General features: G+C 33.5%; 1 protein-coding gene across 5 annotated transcripts; it reads right to left on the bottom strand.

The window, feature by feature from the left end:
- Nucleotides 1-1667: 1667 nt before the first annotated feature.
- On the bottom strand, nt 1668-12380 carry Art3 (arginine methyltransferase 3). 5 transcript variants are annotated; one of them, XM_022068813.2, is made up of 8 exons: nt 11521-12380; nt 8699-9049; nt 8205-8356; nt 6423-6623; nt 5446-5633; nt 3671-3897; nt 2609-2968; nt 1668-2215 (listed from the first exon to the last, which is right to left on the bottom strand). In XM_022068813.2, the coding sequence occupies exons 1-8, from the start codon at nt 11534-11536 to the stop codon at nt 2106-2108; spliced, it is 1605 nt and encodes a 534-aa protein (XP_021924505.1). In that variant the 5' UTR covers nt 11537-12380; the 3' UTR covers nt 1668-2105. The 5 variants fall into 5 exon arrangements, with proteins under 5 accessions (XP_021924505.1, XP_087209745.1, XP_021924504.1 ...); XM_087353619.1 differs by lacking the exon at nt 11521-12380 and adding an exon at nt 11344-11502; XM_022068812.2 differs by lacking the exon at nt 11521-12380 and adding an exon at nt 10753-11495.
- Nucleotides 12381-14475: the final 2095 nt, after the last annotated feature.

Below are 14475 nucleotides of genomic sequence, written 5' to 3'. Positions count from 1 at the left end.
AAAATCAAAAAACGTCGGAAATCGTCCAAAAAGTAAAATTTCGACATTTTAAAAAATCAAAAAACGTCAAAAAATCGTCCAAAACGACAAATTTCGACATTTTTTGAAATTTCTCAAAGGGGTACCCCTTTGAGAAATTTCAAAAAATGTCGAAATTTTCAAAAAATCAAAAAACGTCGGAAATCGTCCAAAACGACAAATTTCGACATTTCTTGAAATTTCTCAAAGGGGTAACCCTTTGAGAAATTTCAAAAAATGTCGAAATTTTAAAAAAATCAAAAAACGTCGGAAATCGTCCAAAAAGTAAAATTTCGACATTTTAAAAAATCAAAAAACGTCAAAAAATCATCCAAAACGACAATTTTCGACATTTTTTGAAATTTCTCAAAGGGGTACCCCTTTGAGAAATTTCAAAAAATGTCGAAATTTTAAAAAATCAAAAAACGTCGGAAATCGTCCAAAACGACAAATTTCGACATTTTATAAAATCAAAAAAGGCAAAAAATCGTCCAAAACGACAAATTTCGACATTTTTTGAAATTTCTCAAAGGGGTACCCCTTTGAGAAATTTCAAAAAATGTCGAAATTTTAAAAAAATCAAAAAACGTCGGAAATCGTCCAAAACGACAAATTTCGTCATTTTAAAAAATCAAAAACGTCGGAAATCATCCAAAACGACAAATTTCGACATTTTTTGAAATTTCTCAAAGGGGTACCCCTTTGAGAAATTTCAAAAAATGTCGAAATTTTAAAAAACCAAAAAACGTCGGAAATCGTCCAAAACGACAAATTTCGACATTTTAAAAAAATCAAAAAACGTCGGAAATCGTCCAAAACGACAAATTTCGACATTCTGGAATCACACCATTCCTCTCAAAAACAAATAAAGCCTAGAAGACAACCCACCCCTCCAAGGGTATTCACCTTACTTGTATTCCAAACTCTCCACCGTCCCCCTAATATCTCAAAATTAAAACCTACAAGAAATCCCAGAAACCTCATACACCAATCAAAAACCTAGTACTATAAAAGGTCTAGAGCCCAGTTCTATTTTGTTAAGGCACAAACTCACATTAAAAATACTCAAATCTTAATAACCTCATTTCTCATGAATTGTAATTGCACAGCACTACATGAGCCTAAAGAGTTTTACTTACGTTCTATTAAACACAGAAAGATTAGCACTTAACACTCCACGAAGCAGCCATCTTCACACTCGTCACAGTGAGGACCTCATATCTCAACTAACTTTTATTTTATGATTGATTCGTTAACAAGAGGTTTACATTGTTCATATTTTTGTTAATTTATGTGTGTGGTCAATAAAATAATCAGGTGTTTGAACTAAACGTACGTAGAAATGAGTATTGTGAGCAACGTTGCACATACAAACAGCCGTCTTCCACCCCACACGCCATATGTATTTCAAGGAAGTCAAACACTACAGACATAACTAAGAGTCCAGAGAGTTTGGGATGGGAAGATATTCAATTCCCAACAAAGAGTGCAAAGACACCGTAATATTAGATGGAGGTAATTGTTTATATCATATTAATGCGATACCTTACGATGTGTTGCATGCACTTTTTGGTCTGACATTTTCCAACCAGCCGAAGTACAAATATCAGTGATGATCTGAAAAGAGGGTTAAGTAAATTCAAACTAAATAATTGCAAATGAAATTTTTATTATTACAAGAATGACGTGAAAATCGAGTTACGTCACGAAATCATGACAGTGAAATACCGAGTTAAGTACAGAACAGGTTCGTTTTCGTAAGGGATAAACACATTCATTCCTTTGGATAATAAAACGACTCTGTCCATACATCTATTCATGTGAAACATTGGAACAAAATTTTGTGCCAATTACAAGTTTTAGCCAGTTTCATTTGACACTATTGCAGTGTAACCTATATATTAATACAAATTCTTGAAACTTCCAACTTTCAGCCAATGTTTTATCAGTTACCAAATCAATCTTTTAGGAGTAACAAACAGCTTCTTTATTTTAAACACAATAACATCTGCAAAATTTTAAATGTTTATTGGTTTCAATATTAAAGCACTAGGTGTATAAGGAGTAGGAATTATGTTCACTGATCACTAGCTAAGAATAAATTTCAGTTTTCGGGCAAGAAGTAAGAATGTCACACTTAGAGCACGGACATCTCTCCTGTCACGTTGGCAAATCACTCTACCAGTCAACACATCTCCTGAAAACACAAAAACTGCTGGGTCATATAATGTGCAGAACATTCCATGGACACACACATAGAAAATATTGAAAACTTTTACAGTTTTTGAAGAACAAACTTACCACAAGCAAAGTTTCTTTTAAGGGTCAAGCACTAATAACAAACTTGACTCACCACACAGTGAAGAGCCCACAGTCTTCCAAGTCTATCTATTGTACTTTTTAAAATAGGAAAGAATTAACAATAAAACAATGGAATAGGTCTGTGTGTGTTTTATTATATACAATTCAGTCTGCCTCATGTTTAAGTACTTTAAGAATGGAGGAAGACATTTAGTTTTATTATATTCTACTATTATGTGAGATGTGGTAATCATTCTTTGGAAATCAATCATATGATCTTACAACTTACCTTGTTTGACAATTATGGGTTCCTCGAGGAGAAATACAGTTTGTTTCCAATGTGTTGGTTTTGCATGTGGACCCGTAGAAAATGAAACTGGATGAGCCAGGTCAAAAAACACATCAAAGTAACCTACAAATGCTGTTATTGACCCATCAGCTATAGCTTCCAGTTTCAGTTCAGATGAAAAATGAAGGCTATTTGTACAGCATGTATTGAGATCCAGTTCTGTCAACAAACACGGTGATGTAATAATTTTGTCTGGAGGCACCACCTCTATTGTTGCTTCTTGAACCACCTCATGCTGAAGACAAGTCATACGATATCCATACACATCTGTCCAGAATCCAACCAGTTCTGCATGGCGATCTACAAAAGAGGCAATTCAGTGTGACCTCTGTGAACTGAGATTCTTCAAATGAACAGTTTATTAGCCCTTACTCTGCTATGCCATCAATATTCTGGTACAAAACAAGCTGTACAATATATATATATATATATATATATATATGTGTTCAAGGGCTATCCTGAACTGTAAAATTTACACTGTTAAAAATCTTACCAAATTCTCAAGATAAGAAACTTTGTGAAAATGAAGAACTGTTTATGATAACCCTTACATAACAAATGATTGAGCACAAAGTTACAGTCTTAGCACACTAGTATGAAGTACACAGTGACTAATATGCTCACATAAACAAAACCTCTATCATGAGAAGAAGAACATAACTTTTTTTCTATCAATCAGTCGAAGTATGTTCTTGTGCTCAGTGAGAGGCATGAAGTGAAGGCATATGTAAAAAGACAGAAAGGAAAGAGTAAACACATGTACAAGAGGAACTTTTGTGAAAGATGGAGGGAGGAAAAAGGGAAACAACAACTTAAAAATATGTTAAATTTGTTGGCCACTTAATTTCCAGACTAATAGATTTCACTGTGAATGCAAGTATGTTGGGTGGGAATAAACCAAATGTTATGTACATTATACTGAATCAATTCTAAGCTATTTAAAGAACTGATAATAAACATAAGATAATAAGATTATAAAACATAATACCATCTTATTTTTACCTGTGTCTGCCAATCCCACCAAGCTGATGGAACATCTGTTTGGAAGAAGCAGCCCTCCTTCAGCCAAGTGATGGTCTCGAGCATATACAAGGCTGTCCAACATTCCCTCGAAGAGAAGGAAGTAGCCCATCCACTCTGACACAATAACATCTACATGTGTTTGTGGAAGCTTAGTGTCTTCTATGCGACCTTTTATTAACTGGATCTTATCTGACAGCTTATTTTCCCTTTAAAAGAACATAAATCAAATCCAGAACAGTTCATGATAGTTGTCTTTATTCCAATATCCCATGGGAAGATGAACACAGATATTGAGAACACAATTCTGATGAATGTTTGGACTGAAAAATGATGCAATAAAAGTGGACTATTTTCAGAGTGATTAAATCAATAACAATGAGGTGAGCAAAACAAAATGCACACCAGGGGAAACAATAAACATATTTCAGTTGGATTACCTCAAGGGGAAACACCATATGGAAGATTTTGGCATAGACAGGAGGATAATATTAAAATAGAGCTTATAGCACTATCATAGCTGAGGTAAGCAGTTCAGTCTTCCTTATGTCAAAGGAAAAGATGTATTCTTGTAGCAGAAAGTAAACAGTATTCAAAAGCTGGCAGATTTTAAGTTCTACACCTGTATTAGACATAGGATCAGTCAGATTTTCCTGAATTAAACAGAACCACTTTGCACATCTGCGATGAGATGAGAAGTATCTGAAAAAACAGGAAGTGTCCTGCAACAACACTGATCTCCATGCCACATAATGTCTCAGGGAAACATGGAACTCAAATTCACAATTAGGCCTGCCTCATAAAATGTTACTTGAAGTTGTGCAAGAGGGACTAAAACCTGTCTATAACCTTCAGATAAAGATCATGCATGAATCAAAAAGTCTGTTTGCATTATGGCCTTCCTTCACAGAATCTACTTTTTATGAAGCAATGTTCCCATGTGGAAGAGTCAACAGACAATACTGCCATGACAGAATATATGATCATTTTTGAGCACACCATGGTTCCATGAAGATCAATATGTGGACTGTTTTGATAAGAAACAATGTTATTGGTCATTCCTTTTTCGAAGAACCAATGGAGACTGATAAAATCTTTCACACACTGATAAAGAACATTTCTTTGCCCCATATACCCACTGAAACAATGTTCCATTTACATGATGTACCACCTCATGTCTCCCCTGCATTCACACTGTTTTGGACAGGGAATTTCCTGAGCGATGGAATAGGAGGCAAAGAGACATTCCCTGTCCCCCTATCTCCGCAGATTTGACCTCCTCTACTTCTTTTTAGGGATCTGTAAGAGATTGTCTATTAGGAAAGATGCAAAATGTGAATTAGTTGAATGCAAGAAATGTCAGAACTGCAGAATGTGTTATCAAGAATAACTAACTAACTAGCTGGCTTAGGGAACCCGAAGGTACATCACCAAATTAACCAAAGCCCTCCAATGGTCCCTGTCATTATCAAGGATATGCTATGAAAAACCTGGCGAGAAATGAAAAACTGTATTGATGTGTGCATGCCACTAATTTTGCACATACTGAGCGAGGTTTACCTAACAGATAAGAAAGTTAATGAGGTACATTTTCAACATGTATCACTTTTCCCATTATTCAAAGTGACCTAAAATGGCAATAAATTATCATACACACAAATTGCAACAGACCAAGTGGAAGTTTCTTTTATACTAGAAACCAAGAACATTATGATAAAAGGCTGAACCCAGAAGTTCCTTATTTACATCACAATTACCTGACTATATCAATAGCATGGTAAATAATATCTGACTGGTCTATGGCAATAACTTTCCGAGCACCAGCTGAAGCTGCAAACATAGAAAGAATTCCTGTGCCACAGCCTAGATCCAGAAATGTTCTGTCCTTCCACAGTGTACTGTTAAGCATAAAGGCATCTCTGTAGCTTGATGTACGAACATGGTCCTGACAACAAACAAAGACAAATAAATTGTTCACATTCTTCTATATTTTTGTTCATTCACATGTTTTTTAAGCATTACACTTTTATTTAAAATGTCATTTCATTTAAGTGTATATTTTCACACAAAATTAATGAAATCCCACATATGAAATTTGGAGTGGAAAATAATGAACTAATATAATCACATCATACATAATATAATTACATGATAAATTAATACCCATACCTTGTGGTAAACTATACAGTGGTTACATCAGATATTAATCAAATATTATTCTTACTTACTTTACAGTCAATCAAACTTCAAGTCTGGTCAATGTTAACCAACGTTTCAGAGGTCATACTGCCTCCGTCATCGTCCTGATGACGGACGCAGTATGACCTCTGAAACGTTGGTTAACATCGACCAGACTACACAGCGCAACAACCCAGAAGACAGAAATCTTCATACTCACCGCTGTGAAAACCTCAATTCTTACAATCAAACTTCAAGTTGGAAATTTATATGGAGAAAACTATAATTCTTTCAAATATAATATATTATATTTATTCGCATCATCATAACAATTCATTTTCTTTTTACACTTAAACAGTCACAAATAAGAAAATTATGCAGTTTTCTCTTATAATATTCAAGACGTCACAAGTAGCGCATCCAGATTACGATCAGGTTACAGCTATTTGTATTCTCAAATAAATCATTCTGTGAATGATTGTGAATGCATATGATACATCAGACACTAAAATTTTCAAACCTGACTATAAGTTATGGTAACTGATTTCCGACTTACAGACAACATCTCATGATGAATGCTGAAATGAGAGTACGTATTAAAATAACCCTCATCACCTTCCAATTTGATGGCCTTAATGCACTGAGGTAAAGACGAGTTTTCCTCACTTTCTTCCCCTGCCACCAGTTCTTGAGTGACACAGCGCATTTTTTCAATATTTTCCATCAATGTATTTATTTCAAGATCTTTCTCCAATACCTGGAAAAATTATAAACACATGAAGGCATAAAACTAAAGTCGCAAGAAAGAAAACTATGTTGCAATAATAAAACTAAACACTGGCATTGTTAAGCACTTCTTTGTTTGTTTGCTTGTGTGATGATGCTCATGCACTGTTTCCATGTTTGGGATCTGCACCAAAAATAAAAAATGGTTTGTTTTAAATGGAATAGCAAAGCATTAACAATACTGTACCAACTGCATAGAAAGAAGAGGTCACGCCTTATTTTGAGGCAATATACTTGCATTTGCTTCTGAGGTCTGAGATGAACAACATAAAACCAGATAATAGTTGATCTCTTCACCAAAAATCAAATCACAGACTTCACCGATATGAAAGAAGAGTGCTGCCCATTGTACTATTTGTGTGTACTCTTATTTATAAAGGTAAAATTGCTAAAACATTACCATACAGCATTATATGACTATTTTGTGTTTGTTTCCCCAAGTTCCATATCAACACATGCACTGACTAAATTTTGTGTTCTTGTTTTGTGAAAATTTTACATTAGAATTGACAACTAAATTCAGCAATCAATACAAATTTTCTGACAAACTACTGGACTACAACTTTGCTCTAGATTTCAAAGACTGGTGGCTTAAACACTATAAGAAACTGTTCTACTGACTCAGTGTTAGGGATGGAAATCCATCCCCAAAAATCAAAAGTACATTACCGTGTCTCAAGCATTATTTTTTCATATCTACTAATTTTAATTCAGGAGCCAGGATAGCTCAGTCAGTATAGTGACTAGCTACGGGCTGGATGACTAGGGTTTGATCCCCGACAGGGGCAGAGGATTTTTCCTACAGACTCTACGTCCAGACCGGCTCTGGGGCTCACCCAGTCTACTATCAAATGGGTACCAGGGTCCTTTCCAGAGGGTAAAGCGCAGCCGGGGCGTGATGCTGACCACTCATCCCCATCTAGTGCTGAGGTCAAGAATGAGTAAGAGCTATGCCTCCACTTCCCCCAACGACCTACATGGCATGTAGCAGGACGGCTTTACTCTGCTTTTACTAATTTTAATTCAGGAACAGTCTTGCTATAGATTACATCAATGATCTGGCATATTACAACTTCAGTTTCTTGACATAACACTGTACCTGATATTCGCGGAAAAGTAACATTCAATCAAAAAGGACTTAACCATTTTTTTAAAGAAAAATAAATCTTATTCTTATTGGAAATGAAAATAAATGTCTTTAATTTCTAACACATAAAATATTACTACTTTATTATCATACATTGTGTTACTTTTTGTAAAAAAGTGCATATTTCTTTAGTAAAGACTTTGATACATAATAAAGTGGATGACACTGGGTGTCTTGAAAAGTAACGCAAGTCTCAAGGGGAAAATTGAATAATCAAACAAAAACAAAAGTACAAACACAAATCTTCATAAACTAAATTGATGTACAAAATACCTGATTGTAAATCAGTCAATAAACAAGCTATCTCTTTCTGGACTGTAATACAAGCAACATATCCTAGTATAAAACCAAAATCTTTATACTAATTACACATGCAGAAATAATTCAGCTCATTGTATTTGTTACTTGAGACGCTAGGCTCTGAATTGTCCGTTGCAACTCTGCAAAATGTTGTTCTGTCAGAGTAACAAGTCCATCTTCTGCATTTACATGGAAAGCACTATTACTGGGAATTTCAGGAACTGTTATTGGAGAAGGCAATTCAATGTCATCAAAATCTGAAATCAAACAGGTAACACAGTATGCAAAATTGATCATGAGAACAATGGTTCTCAGTTGATATGTGAGTGTAGAAGAAACTGAGTTACATCTGTGCACTAAAACACAGTACAATTTTTATAAAAATCCCAATATGACGAAAATTAAGACTACAAAATCTTGAGGTAACACACCTGATTTTGTGCCTTCCATGCATCCAATAAGCATTCTGTTGATTGTGCTCTTCTGTATTATAAAAACAGCAAAATGAAAGACAGAACAAAGTCTCATGTCATGAACCAAACATTAGAATATGCACTGTGCTTTCTTTTCAACATAGATAGAACTATTTTTCAACTTACCATACATCAACAATGGATCATCAGGCTTTACTGGTTTCATGTACTCTTCTTTTTCCCATACTGGTTCTGTTACACTCATCACAAGAGAAGCATCAGGATGATGTGTACGAACGTAATTCACAAGTTTTATGTAACCATAGCAATCCATACCAAAACGACCTTTCAGCTTTACCAAATCAAAACCATGATCAACGTAACAATGTGAGAGTACTTCAGATATTGTTTCATACACTTGAGGACAAAATAAACAACTCATATGTTCTGTATTGTAATCTTCCACATCAAATTCCTTCCAATCAGAATCATCATCAGAATCTGCAGAATCACTTTCACAGCACAGAACTGGAACACCTGTAAAAATATATTATCCTGCAGGTTTTGTGCTCATAGTATACAATTTTACAATACAGTTTATCAAGGACTGGAATTGAATGGGACATATTGTCTTCTGCTGTTCTGATGTTAATTTCTTGAATGAAAACATGCCATAAAGAAAATCAAGGAAACTATCAGCTGCTAGTAAAAAGGTAGGCATAGAAGTAAATGCAGAGAAAACTAAAATATATGTTCATGTCCTATAACCAGAGTGAAGAAGAAAATAATAATACACGGATTGCTATAAAATACTTAAAACAATATGGCAAAGTTCAAATATTTGGAAATGACAGTTAACAAATCAAAATTACATTCATAAAGAAATTAAGAGCAGATTAAGTTCAAGAAATTCTTGCTAATGCAATGAAGTTCAGAATCTTATATTTTTCTGTCTCCTATCTAGAACCATAAATTTTAAAATAAAAAAATTGTATTTCGCATATTATTTTGTATTGATTTAACACTTGATTTCTCACCCTACAAAAGGAACATTGACAGAACAATGCGCTAGGAACATTTAGCCCAAAAAGACAAAATAACAAGAAGATGGAGAAAGTTACTTAATAAGAAATGCTTACAAAATATTAGGTGAAACCTAAATACTAAAGACCACTTTGGAGATTGTGCATAAATGGAATAATAATATTAAAATGGATCCTAAAGACATGGACTGTGTGAAGTGGGCTGGATTCATATAAGTTATAATAATAAATTCATTAATAATATCTTCTGTACTAAATTCTTGGGAATTATGATTGATGGTGCATTAACTTGGAAGAATCATATTGATCTACTTATTAAAAAATTGAGCAAGGCTTGCTATGTAATTAGAAATATGAAACCATATATGTCTATTTCAGTACTAAAGACAATTTATTATGCTTTCTTTCATTCCTTAATGAGCTATGGCATCATTTTCTGGGGAAATTCATCTAGTAGTTACACTATTTTTCTCCTTCAGAAAAAGGCAATTAGAACAATGATGGGATGTAGCAATAGAGTATCGTGTAGAAATATATTCAAAGAATTAGATATCTTACCGTTGGCATCACAATATATATTTTCTTTATTATTGTTTGTATTACAAAACAAAACTCTTTTTCCATCAAACATTGACTCTCATACTATTGATACTAGACAGAGACAAAATTTGTATCTACCCCAAGCCAATTTAACTATTTATCAGAAAGGAGTTCACTATGCGGGTATAAAGATATTTAATAAATTACCCACAGAGGTTAAGAATACCTCAAATAATTTTAAAAAGTTCAAGGTTGCATTAAGGCATTTCTTAATTACTCACTCGTTTTACACTGTGGATGAGTACTTAATTGGATAACTATTGTAATAAAAATACTAATTATATTGTCTTGAATTTAGTACGCTGCTTGTCTAGATGTAATTTTTTTATGTATGTATTTTATGTTTTTATACTTGAGTTTGTGACGTGTTCTATATCCACTATTGGATTCTTGGAACTTGTAAATAAATATATAAATATATAATATATAGGACAAGGTATCATGGTAGGCTTTTATAAAGATGGTAATGAAGTTGTGAGTTACATAAAATACACAGAATTTGTGTTGTTTTTACATGGAACAACACAAATCTAACAGCAACATCAACTACAATAACCTAAACTCATAACTTAGAAGACTCACTATTATACAACATACTCTGATCACAACTTTCCACAGATTTCCTTAACAGTCTACAGACAGCTTCAAAACCTGAGAGCATAAATAAGATAAAATATCAACAAGAAACTACACATATAATATAACACCTGACTTCTATCCCTTCAATTTAAAAACTACTTAAAGCTGAAAATATAATACCCTACAAATATTTCAGTTGGGACTTACATGATTCCTAAAGGATCATATTTTGAAAATTTCAACTACTCCAGGCTCTGACCCATTTACAAGTTTTTATATACCCTGGACTATAATATTATGAGACCTGGAACCCATAGTGAGGCTTTGACAATGGCCACACACAAAATAAATCTCTTTAAAGCTGATCTTTCACCCAGATACTGAGTGTACTTAATGTGAAGTTGCGGATTACGAGAAAGGGGATGAGCAAAACATCAAGAAATGGCCGTGGTGCAAGGGTACATTAAGAGCACACCCCATTTAAAACAAACCAAACAATCTGGTTTTCATATCAATTACCATGTACAGTACTTATATTATGTATAAATTCGCAAGTTAAAACACATTTCAAGCAACCTTATGGGTGTGCTTATCATACTGCACGCTTACAAAATAGGTTAGCAGTAGTACTCAACATCATATAATACGAACGGTAAAATGTAATACAGAAATGGGACTGTTAAATTTTTTTAATAATAATTACAAAACTCAACAGTAAATACATAAAAATCTAGATCTGTCAAATTAAACCTTGCGTTACAAGTACATGATTTACATAGAACATACTTTCACCATCTGCCATTGCGTAACATTAATGTACTTGTGTTACTGTGGTTCAGAAACTCATGCGACCTGTGATGACCGAATTATCTTGTTCCGCCATCTATCCGCAGCGGTAGTAAAACTACTACATAACACTCTTGTAGGAACAATCGATAAAAACGTTAACTACCATTCAATTTACTCAGGCCTCAACACCAACATACATTTCATAAACAGGAACAGTTAATTTTACAAATCTGAAGAAGACTGACTTCTTGGATGTTATGTAGTGTTGTCTGGTAGAAACTAACCGACGTTTAAAGGTGCTTACTATCTCCATCATCAAGGTATCACCCTGATGAACAATGCACATTTGTGGAACCAAGGAATTACTATTGACCAGGATGTTTTGGAATGAACATGAAATTTGGGAAACTCTATTTGAAAATCAACAGATATATATCTGTCACCATGAGAAGCTCTCATGCTTTATGTTACTCATGTGGAGCTGAGATTGCTGACAAGGATCCTTAGAAAGGATGGGACACTTCAGAAAATGTTTCTAGCTCACATACTTTAGGGTCATATATTCCTACAGACTGAATGCCAATTTGTAATAAAGTTACCTTTACTAACAAATTATCTGAGTAGTAGTAAAACACAATATAAAACTATGTATACTTCATACACTCTCACAAATATAAACACAATCAAAATAAAATGTTGCAACAAATACAAGTTGTTGAACAGTTTCAACTCTTATTTATAAGCCATGCATTACAGCCAATGCAACTGAAATTATGCTTCATGAACTGCCGGTGCATAATCATTGTTAACATAATTAACTTTGGCACATGAATAATTGAAGATGTTTAAACATAGTTTAAAGCACATCCCCTACTGGGGGAAACTGCCAATGAAATAATCAGAATTCAGTATATTTACAAAAATTTACTCATATCAGTTTACCTACGTTACGTAAGAAATGTATCACTTGTAATACCAATGGGTAAAATCAGAGATATTCTTGGATACATGAACACTGCATCACATTTATTAATTTTTAATATATGCTAGAGAGACATGAAATCTACATCAGAATAACAAAAAGCTGGTAGATACTTGCTATCTGCTAAGCTGACATTTTCTTTGCCAAAGGGTTGATGGAAGTGCAATGTTATACAATTTAGAAATGGTAACAAGTATGTCATTAGTACCACTTATGGAATGGCTCATGTTTTATACGACATCCTTAAATTAGAATATAAGTATTAAAATACTGCTAACAATATTATTCACATTCTGGCTTCAAAAATAATATTGAAATATAAAAATTCAATGCCTTTCCAATCGGATCTCTGGTAGCCACTTTCCAATAACAATTATTCCTTTCGACACATAATTGCATAGAATGGTAGAATAAAATTAATTTCCTTTCACATTCTCATGCTTCAATGTTGCATTATCAAGAATATAATCAGGTACTGCCAGAAAAGTATCATAATTCAAATGGATCTTTGTGAAATACTTACCATTCCATGACAAAATAATTTTAATGGCCCTTTCTTAATAACTAATGCACAGTAATCAATTAGTAGTGTAAAGTAAAGTAAATATTTCAAAATACACTGAAGCACCACAATCATTATTGTTCTTGGGATTAAATCAAAAATTGAGATGGGTCAAATGCAGCACACAAAGAAAATACAAATGCATAAATTCAAATAAAATCAGACCACTTGATTGTCTGATGTGCAGCACTTTTTCATAGGGAAAAATGTTGCAGTACTCCAAGGTCATATCTGACAATTTTATTCTATTTTGAGAAAAAGTGATGGTACTGCATACTGCCACAAACACCACTGATAATGATAAGCAGAAGAACAATTTGTAAAATGAATACTGGAGACATAGCTGATTTGAAATTATTACAGACTGAGTCCAGTGTTGGACAATTATTATGGAATTTTCAGTGACTGTCTACTGCAAAAATACTGGCTACTCATGATAGACTCAATAAGTTTATCTAACATACTTGTGTATTTTTACTTTGATACAAATCTTCTAATTTAAAAGTTGTTTGGTGAATACAGATGACTGGCAAACACATCACTATTAGTGACTATCATTATTTACAGAAAATAGTTGTATTTCTATAAATAAATTAGTATTTAAGAAAAGGTTTAACAATTTTCCATTTAGTTCACTGTTACAAAATTTCTGCTTTCATCAAAACAAATTTCTACATTTTTCATTATCACACATATGAAATCTACAAGCAGTAACCAATAACCTAACTTCCACACCATAAAATGTGCAATACATCCTTAACTTTTACATTTCTGAATAAACCACATCTGTATTATATATCACTGAGAATATGTAGTCTGTTTATCATTTTATTTTTGTTACCACCAATGCATGGAGTAATTTTACATAACACTCCATAATCTACTGTACTTTCACCATTAGAATAAATATTACTAGAAATACATGCTGCCATACTACAAGTTCTTTTAAGTATCAATTTCTCATATAAAACTAAGGATAGATTTATGAACAAATGTATAGTTTATCCTAACTTGCTACCTGAGAGGTGGAATATAATTTGTGCATGACACATTTCTGCTACTGCTCCTATTCCTGGGCTACAGGCATCATTATTGTCAACGTGTTCTCAACTATTAACTGTCATGCATGTAATATGAACAAAATTACTTAAATTACAAATACAAAAAACTATGCTTATTTATGTGATATATCAAATTTCTGAAACGGGAATGACCTACCCATTTCAATAAGTTGACATTTGAAAATTTGAAGCCCCTCACAGGGCATGATAGCCGTGATGAATTCATAAGAAACCAGGTAATTAAACTGTCTTATTTAATACCTGCATGTACTTTGACAGCATTACTGTAACCATTTTACACCCATATATTTGATCACACCTGTCTTCAATTCATATGCAAGCTTGCA

Source organism: Zootermopsis nevadensis, unplaced genomic scaffold (genome assembly GCF_977971745.1).
Source record: "Zootermopsis nevadensis isolate Lab colony 2312 unplaced genomic scaffold, Znev_1.0 Znev_ptg000022l, whole genome shotgun sequence".
Taxonomy (NCBI): Eukaryota; Metazoa; Arthropoda; class Insecta; order Blattodea; family Termopsidae; genus Zootermopsis; species Zootermopsis nevadensis.
Note: the sequence above shows the minus strand (reverse complement) of the source record. Positions and strands in the feature narration are given on the sequence as shown.